Below are 18,307 nucleotides of genomic sequence, written 5' to 3' on the forward strand. Positions count from 1 at the left end.
AGGGAGCCCCGGTCTGAGGGGAGACACAGCCCCGTCCTCAGCGACCCCCGGTTTGATGGGAGACAGCCCCATCCTCAGGGAGCCCCGGTCTGAGGGGAGACACAGCCCCGCCCTCAGGGAGCCCCGGTCTGAGGGGAGACACAGCCCCGTCCTCAGGGACCCTCGGTCTGATGGGAGACAGCCCCATCCTCAGGGAGCCCCGGTCTGAGGGGAGACACAGTCCCGCACCCAGGGAGTCCCAGTCTGAGGGGAGACACAGCCCCGTCCTCGGGGAACCCCAGTCTGAGGGGAGATGCAGTCCTGCCTCAGGGAGCCCCACTTTGAGCAGAGACACAGCCAGACCCTTATGGAGCCCCAGCCTGTGGAAACACAATCCTACCCTCAGGGAGCCTCAGTCTGAGAGGGAGAAAACAGCCTTGCCTTTAGGAGGCCTACTCTGAGCGGAAATACAGCCCTCACTTCAGGGAGCAAAAGACTGAGGGGAGACACAGCCCCGCCCTCAGGGAGCCCAGGTCTGATGGGAGACACAGCCCCGCCCCCAGGGAGCCCCGGTCTGAAGGGAGACACAGCCCAATCCTCAGGGAGCCCCGGTCTGAGGGGAGACACAGCCCCGCCCTCAGGGAGCCCCGTTCTGAGGGGAGACACAGCCCCGTCCTCAGCGACCCCCGGTTTGATGGGAGACAGCCCCATCCTCAGGGAGCCCCGGTCTGAGGGGAGAACAGCCCCGTCCTCAGGGAGCCCCGGTCTGAGGGGAGACACAGCCCCGCCCCCAGGGAGCCCCGGTCTGAAGGGAGACACAGCCCAATCCTCAGGGAGCCCCGGTCTGAGGGGAGACACAGCCCCGCCCTCAGGGAGCCCCGTTCTGAGGGGAGACACAGCCCCGTCCTCAGCGACCCCCGGTTTGATGGGAGACAGCCCCATCCTCAGGGAGCCCCGGTCTGAGGGGAGAACAGCCCCGTCCTCAGGGAGCCCCGGTCTGAGGGGAGACACAGCCCCGCCCCAAGGGAGCCCCGGTCTGAAGGGAGACACAGCCCAATCCTCAGGGAGCCCCGGTCTGAGGGGAGACACAGTCCCGCCCCCAGGGAGTCCCAGTCTGAGGGGAGACACAGCCCCGTCCTCGGGGAACCCCAGTCTGAGGGGAGATGCAGTCCTGCCTCAGGGAGCCCCACTTTGAGCAGAGACACAGCCAGACCCTTATGGAGCCCCAGCCTGTGGAAACACAATCCTACCCTCAGGGAGCCTCAGTCTGAGAGGGAGAAAACAGCCTTGCCTTTAGGAGGCCTACTCTGAGCGGAAATACAGCCCTCACTTCAGGGAGCAAAAGACTGAGGGGAGACACAGCCCCGCCCTCAGGGAGCCCCGGTCTGAAGGGAGACACAGCCCAATCCTCAGGGAGCCCCGGTCTGACGGGAGACACAGCCCCGTCCTCAGGGAGCCCCGGTCTGAGGGGAGACACAGCCCCGCCCTCAGGGAGCCCCGGTCTGAGGGGAGACACAGCCCCGTCCTCAGGGAGCCCCGGTCTGAGGGGAGACACAGCCCCGCCTTCAGGGAGCCCCGGTCTGAGGGGAGACACAGCCCCGCCCTCAGGGAGCCCCGGTCTGAGGGGAGACACAGCCCCGCCCTCAGGGAGCCCCGGTCTGAGGGGAGACACAGCCCCGTCCTCAGGGAGCCCCGGTCTGAGGGGAGACACAGCCCCGTCCTCAGCGACGCCCGGTTTGATGGGAGACAGCCCCATCCTCAGGGAGCCCCGGTCTGAGGGGAGACACAGCCCCGCCCTCAGGGAGCCCCGGTCTGAGGGGAGACACAGCCCCGTCCTCAGTGACCCCCGGTTTGATGGGAGACAGCCGCATCCTCAGGGAGCCCCGGTCTGAGGGGAGACACAGCCCCGTCCTCAGGGAGCCCTGGTCTGAGGGGAGACACAGCCTCGTCCTCGGGGAACCCCAGTCTGAGGGGAGACACAGTCCCGCCCCCAGGGAGCCCCAGTCTGAGGGGAGACACAGCCTCGTCCTCGGGGAGCCCCGGTCTGAGGGGAGACACAGCCTCGTCCTCGGGGAACCCCAGTCTGAGGGGAGACGCAGTCCTGCCTCAGGGAGCCCCACTTTGAGCAGAGACACAGCCAGACCCTTATGGAGCCCCAGCCTGTGGAAACACAATCCTACCCTCAGGGAGCCTCAGTCTGAGAGGGAGAAAACAGCCTTGCCTTTAGGAGGCCTACTCTGAGCGGAAATACAGCCCTCACTTCAGGGAGTGAAAGACTGAGGGGAGACACAGCCCCGCCCTCAGGGAGCCCCGGTCTGAGAAGAGACACAGCCCCGCCCCCTGGGAGCCCCGGTCTGAGGGGAGACACAGCCCCGTCCTCAGGGAGCCCCGGTCTGAGGGGAGACACAGCCCCGCTCCCAGGGAGCCCCGGTCTGAGGGGAGACACAACCCCGTCCTCAGGGAGCCCCGGTCTGAGGGGAGACACAGCCCCGCCCTCAGGGAGCCCCGGTCTGAGAGGAGACACAGCCCGTCCTCAGGGAGCCCCGGTCTGAGGGGAGACACAGCCCCATCCTCAGGGAGCCCCGGTCTGAGAAGAGACACAGCCGTGTCTCAGGAAGTCCGAGCGGGGAGACACAGTCCCTCCTGTGCTAAATTGCTCAGTGAACTGATTATAACACATTCAGGTTGTCTCTAAACAAAGCCCATACATGCTCCGTGGATTGAGTAGCAAATGACTCTGGCTATAGAATAAAAGGAAACACACCAAGAACACTCATCTCAGCTTTTCCTGGACTGGCGGTCCCTAATAGAGGTCCATGGACCCTCCTGAAACTATAAGCAAAATGTGGCATATTGGTCCATATGGATGCATTCTTTTTTTGCAGAATTTTCATCATATTCCCAAAGAGGTTCCTGAGGTTGAAAGGCTAAGGAAATATGGGGCTATTGTTTGTTTGTTTGGGGCTATAAAAAAAATTAATTAACTAATTTATTTTTGGCTGTGTCGGGTCTTAGTTGCGGCCACGGGCTTCTCTCTAGTTGTGGTGCACAGGCTCAGAGTGTGAGGGCTCTTTGTTGCAATGCGTGGGTTCTCTAGTTGTGGTGTGCGGGCTCAGTAGTTGTGGCGCAAAGGATTAGTTGCCCCACAGCATGTGGGATCTTACTTCTCCGACCAGGGATAGAACCCGCGTCCCCTGCATTGGAAGGTGGATTCTTAACCGCTGGACCACCAGGGAAGTCCCCGAAAATATGGTTTAACTTCTTTCCAACAAGCCTCCCTAAGCATCCCTCCAACCTCTGGCAAAAAGTTGGTGGTGATGAGCACATAGCTTGGATCTTCAATGCTGGGTCCAAAACCCAGCTCTACCCCTTAGCTTTATGACCTCACTTAGCCTCTCTATGCATCAGTATCCCCATCTGTAAAGTGGGAGTAATAATAGTCCCTCTCTCCTACAGGTTTTCTGAGAATTAATGGAGTTCATATATGCAAAACAGAACAGTGTCTGGCACATACTAACTTGCATTTAAGTGCCTGGCATACAATAAATGCTCACAAAAGCCCTGTGGAGAATAAGGTGGCTTCTAGGGAATCCGCATGTTCTCCCCTCCCTGCTCCCTACTGCCGGGCTTGATCAGGACCTCAAGCACCTTCATGTCCTTGCCCATCAGGGTCCACCTGGCTGTTGTACAGCCTTCTTTGAGGAGAGCAGAGTGGGGAGAGGTGAGCCACTATCAGGGAGAAACAGGAATCCTGAAGAGGCTGGAGAGACCCCGGAGCTTGAGGGGCCCTCCAGATGTACCCTATTTCTCCATGGAGCAATTTAACACCAAACATCTGTTTAACCCCGAGCAGGCAAAGAGGGTGGGAGGGGGCTTCCCTGGTGGCGCAGTGGTTGAGAGTCCTCCTGCCGATGCAGGGGACACGGTTCGTGCCCCAGTCCGGGAGGATCCCACATGCCGCTGAGTGGCTGGGCCCGTGAGCCATGGCCGCTGAGCCTGTGCATCCGGAGCCTGTGCTCCATAGCGGGAGAGGCCACAACAGTGAGAGGCCCGCGTATGCAAAAAAAAAAAGAGGGTGGGAGGGGGCCACGTTAACCATGGATATATTCGGCACCAAATCCTTTGTTGTGTACTTAACCTATGACACCCTGTTCACTAGTTCACTCTACGTATCAATGCTGGGAGGTAGACATTGCCTCATTGTATAGACAAGACAGCTGGGGCTGAGGTGTGCCAGTGTCACCCAGCTTGCCAGGAGCACCGAGACTGAACTCTGAAGCTGGAGACCATTCAGAAGCACCTGCATTACCAAAATCCAGGGTCTCCCAAATCCCCACCAGCAGCGCCCCTCACATCCTCACTCTCCCGTTTCCTACCCCCAGCTTCATCAGGGGTGCTCGCAAAGGAACAGCTGAAGAGGACTGGAGGGCTTCCCATCTCTCCCTGACCTGCTCCCTGTCCTAACAGGCAGAAGTAATCCCAGGAAAGGTGAGGAGGGAGCCGGGGAGGAGAGGGACCTTGGCATCCAGCCCCTGGCACTCGCCCATCTCCCCTTTCAATTCCTGTTCCTCACCCCCATGCACTGTCTCCCTGCCAGGCAACCTCACCAAGGTCTAAAAGGCAATTTTCATGTGGCTTAAAGAGCTCTCCTTCCCGGAGCTATTTGCATTTTTGTTATTATTAATTATTGTAATAACTGTCCCTCTTAAGCTATGTGACTGAGGGAAAAGAGCCTGAGCTCTGGACTCAGATCCATTCAAACTAGAATCTCCACACAGCCACATGGTAATTCTGTGACCCTGCACAAGCTACTTAACCTCAGTTTCCTCATCTGTGCACGCAGTCACATACCTGCCTTGTGCAGTTGTGAAGCCAATAGCTTACAACTGAAATGTAGGAAGTGTGCTTGATTTTTCTCTCCCTCATGCCCACCACCCCCATCCCATTCATCAAGTCTTAAAATTTCTCCTTCTGGGACCTTCAGGCACTATGCTAGGCCAGCAGAGGTGAGTGGCATTAGGAGACAGAGGTACCTTGCAATGTTTTGGAATCACACTGTCTTTTTTTCTTGACCAGGAAACTAGCAGGAAAAGAGGTTGCCAGGGGTCCGGCCAAGCTGTGCTTGGAAAATCAGTCCTCAGTCACTCTGTCACTGGCTGACTGCAGGAAATCTGAGGAGTCAGTCCTCAAAGACACCAAACTCCAGGGCCCTTGTAGCCCCAGGGATCTCAGGTAGTCTGTGGGTCACCTGGAAAGCCTCCTTGTGGAAGAGGCCATGACTGTCCACCCAGCAAACATTCCTCGCTCCCTTCCTAATAGAATCCATGCTGGTTCAGTTATCTGATGCAGATGGCCTGAAGTCAGAGAAGGTAGGCTCCTGTCCTTTGTTGCTGTTGACTGATTGTGTAACCCCCCAAATTTATACATTGAAACACTAACCCCCAATGTGCTGGTATTGGAGATGAGGTCTGTGGGAGGTAACTAGGGTTATTTGAGGTCATGAGGGTGGGTCCTTCATGATGGGATTAGTGTCCTTATAAGAAGAGCTTGCTCTCTGCTCTCACCTTCTCTCTCTGCCATGTGAGAACAGTGAGAAGGTGGCCATCTGAGGCCAGGAAAGAGTGCTTACCAGAATGTGACACCCTGATCTTGGACCTCTACCCTTGAAAACTGTGAGAAATAAATTCTTCTTTCTCTTGTTTAAGTCACCCAGTCTATGGTATTTTGTTTTGCCAGCCAAACTGAATAATATACTGGCCTGGGGTGGACATGAGACCTGCCTTTGGCCACTGAAATAGAAGGGGAAGTTGGCTGAGAGATTTTGGGAGCGACTGTGCTTTCTAGATAAAAAGAAATTTTCAGAGAGAGGCCTTTGGTCCAATGTCTTGTCTCCTGTCTTTGGATGTGGTTGTGATGCCTAGAAAAGAGGCAGTCATTTTGTAACAATGAGGCCCACCATTTGGATGATGGCATAATAGAAAGATAGCTGCATCCTTGATGGCAAAGTGAGCTGACAAACCAGAACTGAGATAATCTACGTAGAGACTCACTGTGATCTGAGAAAAATAAATGTATTTTGGGTTTGACCTACTATCACATTTTCTGTTACCTACAGCCAAAGCATTCCTAACTGAATCTGATTCCTCTGTGCCCCAAAGCTTGTTCCAGCCTTATTCCCCTCACCTCCTCCCCACCCTCTCTTCCCAATGGTAGGTCATCTCCAGCAATGGCCTTAGGTCTGAGCAGGGAGACCTGTGGGCTGGGAGAGGACAGATGGTAAGCAACTATCATATGGTCTAGATGCCAGGGAAAGCCAGCTGCAATCCCATGACTCTCTCTGGTCTCTGCTCCCTAGGGATTCCTCTGGTTCTGGGTTTGCCTGGCATCCCTGAGCAAGGAAGGCCTCTCTCATCCCTGGAGATTGAGTACCTACTTCTTGGCTACATCTACCATGGTTGGTACCCAGGCCCTACCGTGATTCTCATCCTTGGAGACCCCAATCCTTAAACTCAAGAGGCTCTCAAGGTTTTGAAGTCTGAGGAAACTGGATTTGGATCCCCCTCTCCAAAATACACTAACTGTACAGCCTTGGGCCAGTTCCTTAACCTGAGCCACGATTTCCTAATCAGCAAAGAGGGAAAAAATACTACTAGTATTTTTCTAGTTCATAGGATTGTTGTAAGGTTAAAAAAGATGCAGCAATTGTGGTAGGCAGAAATCTAAGATGGTCCCTGAGATTCCCACCCCCTGGTGTACAAGCCTGCACAATCCCTTCCCCTTGAGTGTGAGTGGGACCTGGGAATATGATAGGATACTCACTTCTGTTACTTTATATCAAGTAGCAGACTCTGGAGAGATTATCCCGCTGACTTTGAAGAGGGAATGTTGTGAGAGGCCCACATGGCTGGACCTGAGGGCGTCCTGTAGGAGCTAAGAGCCCCAAACCAACAACCAAAAAGAACACAGGACTTTAATCTTACAGATGCAAGGAATTAAACTCTGCCAGCAACCTAAATGAGCTTGGCTTAGACCCCAAGCCTCAGATGAGATCATAGCCCCTGCAAGCACCTTGATTTCAGCCTGGAGAGACCCAGAGCAGACAAGTCAGCTGTGCTGTGCCTGGGTTTCTGACCTACAGAAACTGTGAGATAATAAATGGCTGTTGTTTTAAGCTCTAGGACTGTGGTGATTTGTTATGCAGCAATTGAAAACTAATATAATAGTCTGAGTTTGTACCAAATTGCTATTTGAGTAGGTTAAAAACAGCTGAGTACAGGCAATTGCATATAGTTCGGCCTAGTACAGATGTTAAGTGCCTGGCATGTAGTAAGCACTCAATAAATCCCACTGTTTTTATTCCTCTGGCTCCACTAAACGGTACCTTAATGTAGTCAGTGGCTGAATGGACCTCTTTTTCCGAGCAATGACTCTAACAGCTGCCACACTGCCCCCAGGCTCCTCCTTCCCCCAAAGCCACCCTCCCCCTACCTGTCAGAAGACAGTGTTCTGAGCCCATTCACACCCCTTCTGAGAGGCTGAGGGCACAGCTCTTGAGCTAGGCTGCCTCTCCAAAACGCCAACCTGAACAGACAGAAGAAAACAACATCTCTGGGGCAGAGGCAACAGCTGCCCACCAGCCCCACGTCAGCTGGAGGGGAGAGGGCAGCTGCTTAAGAGATCCCAGCAGGGCTAAGCCACCACCTGCCTCTGGACTCTCCCTTCCTTGCCTTCCCTGTGGGTCTCGGGAGCCCCACCACGCAGAACCGTTCAGTGGTTCTACCAGCAAGACCCCGCGGAAGTGCACAGGTTTCCTGTTACATAAAAAATGCAAATTTCTCTTTCTAACCAACACGCTGGTCTGGATCCCTGCATCTGACGAGGCACAGAGAAATAGTGGGGCCCTTGGGAACAGTACACTGGACAGGTGAGTTTTGACTGGGTCTGCAGGGAGGCTAATAAAGTCAGGAAAGGTCTGGAACAGACCATCAGAGGAAAGAGAAGCTCGTGGCTCACACTTTCTACGATGTCTGCTGGAATCTGGTTTCACAAACCATCTACCTTACTCCCAAAACAACCCCTCAGAATCTCTAAATGTATACAGTATGTCAAATATATGTCAATAAAGCTGGGGGTGGGGGGAAATAGAACTTTCTAGGTGGATCAGATCTCCAGGATCCACACAAACCAGCTATAGAGACAGATTTTTATTTACTTTCAGGTGTCAAATAATAGGCAACATAAATTACTGTTCATGGCTTAATCCATTTAATCCTTCTACTGTGATAAGGATTATTACACTTACTTTACAGGTAAGGAAACCACGGCCCAAGTTAAGTGCTTTACCCAAAATCACAGGGATTTGAACCCAGGTAGACAGACCCCATAGACTCATGTTCTTACAAGCACTGAGCCAGACAACGAGAGGCTTTAAAATCTTTGGCCCGAGTTTACCAAAATCAGTGAAAACAACTGTTTGGGAGTAGACTATAGATTAGCCTAGGAGATACCCAACACAAAGAAGCAGGGGCCCAAACATGTCCATCCCACAGTGTCACCTGCCTTCAGCAGAGGCTTGGATGGGCCTCTACTGTGGTCCTGTGCTGGGGCTCAGACATGCCCCTGTGCCAGGCAGCTTTGCTCAGCTAGGAGTGTCCTAGGATAGGCATGGTGGGGGTCAGGTCCTCCCCTAGGCAATAGCAGAGACCTCCTAGGGCTGCAGGGGATGGCAGGGACCTTCCTAAGGAGCAGAAGGGAAGGGAACTAGCTCCCAGGAATGCTAGTTTCCAGTTCCTTTGAAACACTGGCCCCTTCATCCCCAGCTGCCCATTCTGAAGCCCTCTGGAGCTCTCAGTCCACCAATCCCTCTGCCTGCCCTACTATTCCCTGCCCACCAGCAGGTGTCACCTAGATGTTCAGGGCAGGGGCACCCTGTAGCCTCCTCCCCCGGGCTCAGTCAATGCTGACCATGAGATGCAGGGGAGGAGGCCTTGGCTCTCATTAACTGGTGGCCATGGAGTATAAAATATGCGGGAGAAAGCCATTCTGTGCAGCTCACCCTCCTCCCCATCCTCCTCCTCCTTGCCTCCTTTTCCTTTTCTGTCTCTCCCTCTCTCGATCTGTTCTAGAAACTGGATAGTTAGACCTGGTTGAGGCAAAGAGATGGATTTACAATTTCAAGTTTACCCACATTGTTTTCTTGCCTCCCTTCTGTTCCAGTGACTCCTCCCTCCTCACCCCTTCCTACCAAAACTCATTATTTCCTACCCTCTGGCTTTTGGGAGGGCAAGAGCAGAGCCTGGGTCATGCACTCCTCAGGCTGATGTCCCATGAAAGGGAATGAACACCAGGATTGATCCCAGAACCACATCCCCCAGGAACTCAACTGCATCCCTAGGTACTGCTTAGGCAAAAGGTTTGAGTCTTTGGACACCTCTGCTTCCAGAGAGCAAACAGGAGGGACCAAGTGCTACTGCCTTACAGTAATCATTGTAGTTATTTATTGACCACCTACTGTGTGAGAAGCAAGTGCAAAGCAGCATGCTGGATGCTTCATGATCCTCTACTCCTGTAAATTAATTCCTCCAACAGAATTCGGTGAGGAGCTGCTACATGCCAGCCATGCTTCCAAGCATGAGGGGTACCTCTGTGAATAAGGTTTCTCCATGTATAACAGGTTCATTGTTTGCACTTGACAAATGGGAGAAAACGAGGCTAAAAGTTTGCCCCAGGTGGTGGAGCAGATTCCATTTTAAAGTGTCTGATTCCAAAGCCACAATGCCCTGTGCCCTCTGCCTCCTCTGGGTTCGTGGGTCTGAGTCAGGGTGGGGATCCCTGCCCTCAAATGCTTACAAAGTTGCTTTCGGGGAAGAGGAATGAAGTCCACACACCTGAGATGTCTTCAGAGGTTTTGTGCTCAGTATGTGAGAGACCCGGTGGCCCAGGCTGAGTGCTCAGGACCCAGGGAACACAGAAGGCAGTGATTTGGGCTGTGTGTCTCTCAAGGGTGAGAAGGATGGCTGGAAGTGGTGAGCACAAGACCAGCCTTTTCAGGATGGGGGGACACGAACTGGCAGAGATGAAGGCAGGGTGAGATATGGATGGAGAATGTGCTGTTCAGAGGCTCTGAGGTGAAGAGCCTCCCGAGACAGCTCCGACAGAGGCATGACTGAAGGCTGGGAAGGAGCATCAGGCGCAGGGCTGTGCACCAGCAGGGAAGGGAGGACAGGCTGGGGCAGCTGTGGATGGCTGAGGAGGTGAGACCGGAGCTAATGGGCAGTCAGGAAACTCCCAGCAGAGTAATGGCAAGATGCAAATGACCTTGGGAGATAATTCTGACAAAACCGTGTGTGGGACCATAGGGGAGACATGTGGGGTTATCACAGGAGCCCCCAGAAGGGACTGATGCAGGGGCCAGCTATGTTCAACTTCATCAGCCCTCACTCCCACTCACCCTAAACCGCCGCCCCCCGCCAAGTCCTTCCCTCTTTCACATCCCGGCCCAGTTCCCCTGGCTCCATCTACACCTCCCCAATACCACAACTTGGGAACACAGAGTTGGGGTGCCATGAGGGTGGGTGACCAAAGAGAGGCCTGGGCGATTTGGAACAAGTGTACACCCAGGACCCCGGAAATGCTGTTGGTCACTTGGGGCAGGGGAATGGCATTTCCAGCGGAAACTCAAGAGGTGGGTTCTGCGTAGGCCACAGTGCCCCCTCACAATCCCAGCAAGGCAGTGACCCTAGGCCAGCCACAGGGTGACTGCACTAGGGATAAATTCCCCCTTCCCCACTTGTATCCCTTACTGCCTGGGGCAGCCTTCCTCTCAGGTAGGAGAACCTGAGGGAGACCCAGCTTAGATGGAGAAGTGACTCCCAAAGCCTGTGTGACACGACTGAGGATTTGGGGGTGGTAGCCCACAAAAACTCTCCTCCCCCTCCCCTGCTGGACTCTAAAATTCCACACTCATTGTTCTAGATTTTGTACCCCCAGTTATTGTTTTTTTAATGGTGCAACTTTAAGTTATCAATTATCCACATTTCAATATGAATGAGTCAATCTGATCCTTTCCTGAGAGTCAGTTTTGTTGTTGGAGGTGAAGAAAGGCTTTCAAATCCTGGGGTCTAGAATGGTGGGTGGGTAAGGGAGGAGAGGATGAGGGTGTTTGGGCAAAGGAGGGGGAAGAAGAGAGGGAAGGAGGGCACAGAAGGCACAGGCTTGGCAGGCCTGGGAGGGATGAGGCAAATCACTCTCTTCTGGATTTGGGGAGGGGATGATCAGAAATAGACTGCTGTGAAGACCCTGCTATGTCCTTTCACTACCTCCCTCTCCCCACACGGGCGTCTGGACCCCCGTTCCTGTGTCTTCTTCTCTCCTCGCAACAACAGCCCAGAGTGCAAACTTTCTGCGATACGACCCTAAGCCTGCCTTCCCATTCCCCGGTCACCACCCATGGCTGGGCAGGGGCTCTTGCAGGACAGGCAAAGGGGCATCCTGGAGAAGAGGACACTCTGGAAGGGGGCGCACGGAGGTAGATGGTCGGAGCCAAAGGGGCGCAGGGGCTCCGGGGCCAGGGGCGGGGCCGGGGACCGGGGTCAGCGGGCGGCTCACCTGCAGGACACGGTGATCTCCACCTTGGTGGCCGGGATGCTGCCCGCCAAGGAGTCGAACTCGCTCAGTGACGCCATGTCCTCGGGCTGCTCCATAGCCCACCGCGCCCTCCACCCCAAATTAGTAAATCCCTGCGCGATTCACGCCTCCTCCGGAGCAACCGAAACCCTGGGCTCTCCCCCAACTCCGGAGCCGGGGCTGGGCGGCAAAGGGAGGAAAGAGGAGAGCGAAGAGGGGGCGTGGGAAGTGAGAGAGGGAAGCAGGGCGGAGGGAGCGGGGGCTGAGGATACAGGAGGGGGCGCGGGTGACGCGACGAGGAGGCTGGGGGCCCAGCGGAGAGGCGCAAAGAGCACAGGGAGCTGAGGCGCAGCCGGGAGAGGCGGAGGGGCGCGGGGAGAGGGCACCGGGAGGGACGCGCGGAGTCGTGGAGGGGGCACCGGGAGAGGGGCGGGGAGCTTGGGGCGGGGACAGAAAGGGTGCAGGAGAGGGTGAAGGGTGTGGGGGGCCGGATGGGGCGCGAGCTGCGGAGGTGGCCGGACTCAGGCAGCGCGGAGCGAGCCCGGAGCGCAGGGGCTGCGGCGCCTCTCGCTGGGTCTCCGCGGCGAGGTTGGGGACGCGGCTGCGAGCGCCACCTCCTCGGCTCTGGCTCTGGCTCCGGGGCTCCCGGGCTGCGGGAAAATCAAATCTGCCCGAAGCCGCCGCCTCCCGCCACCCGGGGCGAGCTGCGCGCGGGGTCCGCGAGCACCGGAGGGGGCGCCCGCAGGGAACGGGGCGGGGCGGCGGGCGGGGTCTGCGCGCTAGTGTGTGTGTCGGTGCGAGCGTGTGAATCTCTGTGCGTGTGGCGGGCGTGGAGACGCGGCTCCAGATGCTGGGAGCCTGGGGAGTGACAGCTAGAGATGGTCTCGGCCGTGCGCGTCTCCGTCTGCGCCCGCCCTCCACTCCCCACCTCCCTGAGGGGCCTCCATCTCCGGGGAGGGAAAGGGATGTGTGAACCAAGGGGCATCTGTATGAGAAGGGTCTATGCGGAGAGGGGGTGGGGAGGGACCTGTGCAAAAGAGACAGCAACCCCCCACCAGAGGTTTGGAGGAGGGGGATCTTTGCTGAGGGTGCGCCCCAACAGAGGGCAGGTCTCAGTCCAGAAATAGATTACACATCTCCCGGGGAAGCATGTGGGGCCTACCCCGGTGCCCAGAGGGGCCGCCTCGGTTTCCCAGTGAGGGTCCTTAGGCCTAGGCAGAGTGCGTGCATGGGCGCTCCCCCATCCGCCTCTGGTTCCCGCCGGGCCTGGCCACGCGGAGTCAGCCACCTAAGCCACGCGACAGCGCCCTCCCCGTCCCCGGCCCGTCGTGACCACACGGCTTAACCATCCCCCAGGTCTAGAAACTTCCTCCAGCCAGACAGAGGGCGGCCCGAGATCCTCGGGGTTCTCTGCAACCTGCACCAAATAGGTGCCTGCTGTGTGCAGGGCTCTGATCCCAGCCGGTGGGAGCGAGGAGAGAGTTGAGGCACCTCTCAGGCGGCCCCCCTCCCAGCCAGGCCCGTTGCGGCCCCACCCTGCCTCAGTTTCGCCCTTCTGGGTTTGCTGCGCTGTGGCGTCTCTCCAGGGCTTCGCACAGAGGGTCGTCTCCAGGAAATCTCCAGCGACCCCTCCTCAGCCTCAGTCTCACCCTTGCGGAGCTGAAACCTCCTCCGCGCCCACCGCCAGGCGTTTGGACGCGACGCGCCTCTGTGCCCTGGTCAGGGGTCCTGGAGAGGCCTAGAGCCTGAGGCTGGCCCCGGAAAAGGCACGCCCCGCGGGCCTGGCTTTGGCAGCTGGGCCTTAACAGGCTCTTCGAAATTCTGTTTGAAGTCAATTCCCAGAACATCAGATACAGCCAGAGTCAAAGATAAATAAGAACACATTCATCGGCCTGGGTTAAGTGTTTTCCATTTACCCATGGCTCAGGATTGGCTGCACTGTGTTCTGCAACCTGGGAACCGGCAACAAGAACAAAGGCAAGGATGCCCAGGGATCCTGGGATCCTTGCTGGGATGCCCAGGGCAGTGGGGGCCTGCTGGGTCAGAAGGCTCCACTCTCTGGTTTGGGCTTAAGACCCTCTCTGCAGGATAATAAGTCGGGCCTCCTTTTCTGAGGGATGCAAAACTGGGCTTGGACTCTCTGTTCCCTCCCCCCATCCCATACCTGTCCTAGACATGTTCCAGACATACTTGTGGAATATCCATTCATTCAATCCATTCATTCATTATCCATTCATTCTACCAGTATTTACAGAGTACCTGCCCTGTGCCTGGCCAGGTGCTAGGGCCCCTTGGAAAACTTCCTTGGTAACAGTGATAACCACCATTCCGTTTTCGAAGAGACTATCCTGGGCCAGACACCACGCTTAATTTTTTTTTTTAGATATTATTTGCGTACCACAAAATTCCACCATTTTGTGTACAATTCAATGGTTTTAAATATATTCACAAGGACTATGCATGATTATAAATTCTCAAAATAAGTACAGGCATGAGATATTATCCCAGGGAAGCTAAGTAACTTGCCCATTTTCACCCAGCTGGGAACTGGCAGAGTGAGAATTTGAACCCTGGCCATTGAGACCAAAGCCTGACTGAACAAGTCTTGACTGCCTCTTAGGATGGGGCCAGATGATGGAGGGTCTTAAAAGTCATCCATGAAATTAGGCCCAGTTGAGGAGGACAAGTGGGAGCCATTGTAGGTTATTAAGCAGGTGAGTGGTGAGACTGAAGTTCTACCACATAACCTTGTAATGTGACAGCATCTGGCATAGCAGCCCCTGATTCTCTTTCTAGAAAAATTCTGGAACTTGTCTGTTTCTCTCCATTCCCTCTTAGTCATTGCATTTCCATTGCTGGCTCTTTGGGGAAAAAAAAAAATTATATTGGGCACCATCTCTGTGCCAGGTGCTGTGTTAGGCTCAGAGAATAAAGAGGTGAAAAGGACACAGTATCTTTCCCCAAAGAGTTCCAGGCCAGTGGGGACCCCAGGACATGAAGAAAATAAATGACAATGCAGCATGAGGAGTGCTGTTGAGGTAGGTATAAAGGGCCCAGAGAGTAGAGAAGAGTGACCAACAGCTCTGCCCCAGGAATGGGCACAAGGGAGGGTCAGGAGCAACTGCAAAAAGGAGGTGACACTGAGATGGACATTGATGATGTCTGTTTGGTTCCCTCAGAAGCAGACCCCGAGAGAAAGATTTAAATGTGAGCAGTTTATTTGGGAGATTAAGGAATTTATGTGGGGAGTGTGGAGGTGAGGTAAGGAAGGCAGCCTATAAGGGTGGTTTATCAAACCAGTTATCACTGTGGGCAAATAAGGCTCATTCCCACTGAGGAGCTATAGGAGACCATACAAAACACACCTCACACTTAGCCCACCAGAGGGGTGAGGGAGCAGGGGTATGTATACACCAACTTTCATCAGTCACTGGCTCAGTGGCTGAGGACCCTCTGGAGGGCTTTAATTGCCTGACACTTCTGGCCTGACCAGCACAAAGTGGCAATGCAGGTTTTCCAGAAGCCAGAGAAAGCATCAGGCAAAGAAGTACAGGTGCTGACAGTTGGATGTGGGGCTGGAGTGCACTGAAGTGGTAAAGGTGAGGGTAAAGACAGGACAGTGGCTGCTATGGATGATGAACTAACTTCTGCCTGGAAGACAAGGCTGAACAGGTGCTCCTGGCAGGGGACCAGCATGATTAAGGGCCAGAGAGCTGTGTTTGGGGACCCTACTGTGGCTGGAGCACAGGATGAAAGTGGCAGAGATAGAATATGAGGCCAGAACGTGAGGGGCCATGATGCAAGGCCATGGGCTTTGGCCTCCTCTGGGCACAGAGGCTTTTCAGAAGGGGACACTGAAGGAGGGGTGGTCTGAAAGACACCCCATAGCTACATAGCTAACCAGTGACCGCAGAACACAAAACTTGCCAATCAGGCCCAGAGCAGAATGCTCACAGTCCTCGCACAAATGAATTGCTGATGGTTCAAAAGCAGTCTATGGGTGTTGACACTGGAGAGGTCATTTCTTCTTTGAGGGATATAATAGTGTCAAGTAACTGAGGTCACCTGTGATATTCAGGCAAGCCAGCCGACAGGGCATCAGGTGGTGCAGACGTGTTGTCTGGGCCTGGCAACTGGATTAGAGCCAACCACAGCTCTGCCCACCCCACCATGTAACCAGTGCTTGTCCCTCTGATTACAAACTGTGAGCACAGAATGGGCCATGTCCAGAAGATCTGGAATAATCAGCATCAGCGTTTTGCCTTTGCCATCCAAGACTGCAAGCACACTCTCATCTGATCTAATCCGAGGTGTTAATGACGGCAGAGCAATTTCGAGAGGCAACCCGCAGCACTGATAAGGAGAGCAAAAGCACCACAGGGCTTGGGAGGCAGAGTTCACAGATGAGGCAGCTGCTGCCTTCCACCCTCCCCCAGGCCTGTTGTGTAAATGCTGCCCTCAGATCTGCCCTGTTTGAGGCTGGGGACGGTAAGACAAAAGGAACACAGAGGAGAAGAAGATGGAGCGGGCATGGGACAGGGGATTGGGGGCTATCCATACTGCACCTCAGAACAAGCTGGAAAAAGGCCTTCTTTGGGTAAGTGCAACCCTGAGCCAGCCAGGGCACTTGGCTTGTGGAGCAGACTATGGGCTTGATTTGAGCCTCCACTTACTCCCTTGGCTGGGTGCCCTTGTGAGGTGAATGCCCTGCACCACTGTACATGGGAGCCCTGGGGAGATGGAAACACAGAGAGCATGACAGGAACCTGAAACCATCGTGGCAGTAGAGAGGTAGGGGTGATGCGGTGTCTGATTCCATCCATTAATAGAAATGCTAGAAGGGGCTTGGTTGGAGACCATCTAGGTTAAACCCCTTCTTTCACTAAAAAGTTTAGAGAGGGGGAGTAAAGGACTCAAGGTCACCTGACTCTTCCCTCAATAAGAAACTCCACTAATAACAGCAAGGTCAGGCACCCAAGTGCAGTACGGACCTGCCTGAGAAGGTCTGGGGAGCAGCCATGTTCTGTTGGGGTGGAGGAAGAGGCACAAGCTGACCACAGGGCCTCCACGCCTCCAGCCCCCATTCCTCCTGGAGATGCCCCACCATCCCAACTGGAACCCCACCCTGCCCCTCCTTTCTTCTTCTCCCCACATCACAGCATGGCTAGATCAGTCATCTGGGCCAAGGGAAGCCCCAGGGCCTTCCAGCTGCTGGTGCAGCAGCCTTTCCTGCCCCTAGGATCCCACCTGCACCCCCCACTCCCACCCCTGGGCTTCCTCTCTCACTTTTGTGCTCCTCCTTCCAGCCTCTCCTGCTTTTCCAAGTGAGGGAGGCCTCCCTGCCTTTACAGTCTAGCTACTAGAATCTTCACACCAGACAGCGGATCCACTTGAAACCAGAGTTGGGTTGTGTCACTCCTCTGCTTCAGATCCTGCCCTGGCTTCCATCTCTCTCTGTGGTAAAAGGACTTGATGGGCCATGGGCTCTGTGACCATAAAGGCCTGTGACTTCTCTGACTTCAGCTTGTCTTTCTCTCCCCCTCAGTCCTCACTCCAGCCACACTGGCCTCCTTATTGGCCCTGCAGGGCCCTGTCTCAGGGCCTTTGTACCTGCTGTTCCGTCAGCCTAGAACACTGGTCCCGGGTCCCCCAGGTCTCTGCGCAAATGCCCTCCCTGCAGGGGGCTTTCCTTGGCCACACTACCTAACATAGTACCTTGTTACTCTCAGCCCCCTGACCCTCCTTTATTTTTCCTCAGAGCAGTATCCTTGTCTGTTTCCCCCACTAGAATACAAGTTTTATGCAAGCAAGAACTTTGACTTGTTCATGGTTACACTCCCAGCTCCAAAGACGATGCCTAGCACGTAATAGGTGCTCAGTTGATTGTATGACTACATGAAAAGTTCATCTCTCCCCTCTGAAACACTGACTCCTTTATGAGGACCCTTGGCTTCCACCTAGCAGTCCCAAACAGGGCCCAAGTCTTCATTACCACATACATCTCACATCTAGCCTTCCATTTATTGAGCAAGCATTTATTGAGCATCTATTACGAATTCAGTTGTTGAATTGACAACTATCAGATTGAGAATCTCTGGGCTCCTTGACCAGTAGCACAGAGAAGGGAAGGGGTTCTTATCTATTTATTTTGTTTACTGAGAACCTACCATGTAATAAGCTTAGCAATAAGAATTTAACATCCATCACACACTGAATCCTCACAATAACTCTATGATGCTATTGTCTCATTTGATAAAACTTTACTCCTCTGTGCAGTGAGCCGGGCTAGTTCACTGCCAGGGATAGAGAGATGAGGGAGACCCAGTCTCTTCAGAAGCTCTGTCCAGTGGAGGTGGAGCACTCGTTTTGAGTTATGCTGTAGGAATCTGTAGAATATGGGCCTTAACTTGCCCAAACTCACATGGATAAGTGGCAGAGACAGGATGCAAACCCAGGACTGTGTGAGACCAAAGCCCCTGTCTTCGCCTGACACCAGGCTCTCTTGTTCCAGTCTTCACTAAGGGCTTGTCTAGGTGACTCAGTGTCTGCAACACAGCCCCTCGCATGTCCATGGGGCCTAGTCCAGCACCATGTGATCTGTGCTCAGAGCCTTGTTCCTTCCACTTTTCACCCTGTCCAGCATAGACATCACAGCGTGTCACTATGCGCCCTCCCCCCGCCACACACACACATTTAACCCAGT

The 18,307-nt window shown here is 54.6% G+C and overlaps 1 protein-coding gene across 5 annotated transcripts in view; it reads right to left on the bottom strand.

The window, feature by feature from the left end:
* The window catches only part of CPNE5 (copine 5), a 96,550-nt gene extending 84,168 nt beyond the window's left edge, over positions 1-12,382 (bottom strand). For 4 of the 5 annotated variants that reach the window (XM_067006103.1, XM_059076367.2, XM_067006102.1 and 1 more), the window contains exon 1: positions 11,587-12,350. In XM_067006103.1, the coding sequence (XP_066862204.1) occupies positions 11,587-11,681 (95 nt within the window). In that variant the 5' untranslated portion in view covers positions 11,682-12,350. Of the gene's footprint in view, positions 1-11,586 lie in introns of all 5 variants that reach the window. The other variant, XM_059076366.2, reaches the window with a different exon arrangement.
* Positions 12,383-18,307: the final 5,925 nt, after the last annotated feature.

This window comes from Kogia breviceps, chromosome 10 (assembly GCF_026419965.1).
Source record: "Kogia breviceps isolate mKogBre1 chromosome 10, mKogBre1 haplotype 1, whole genome shotgun sequence".
Taxonomy (NCBI): Eukaryota; Metazoa; Chordata; class Mammalia; order Artiodactyla; family Physeteridae; genus Kogia; species Kogia breviceps.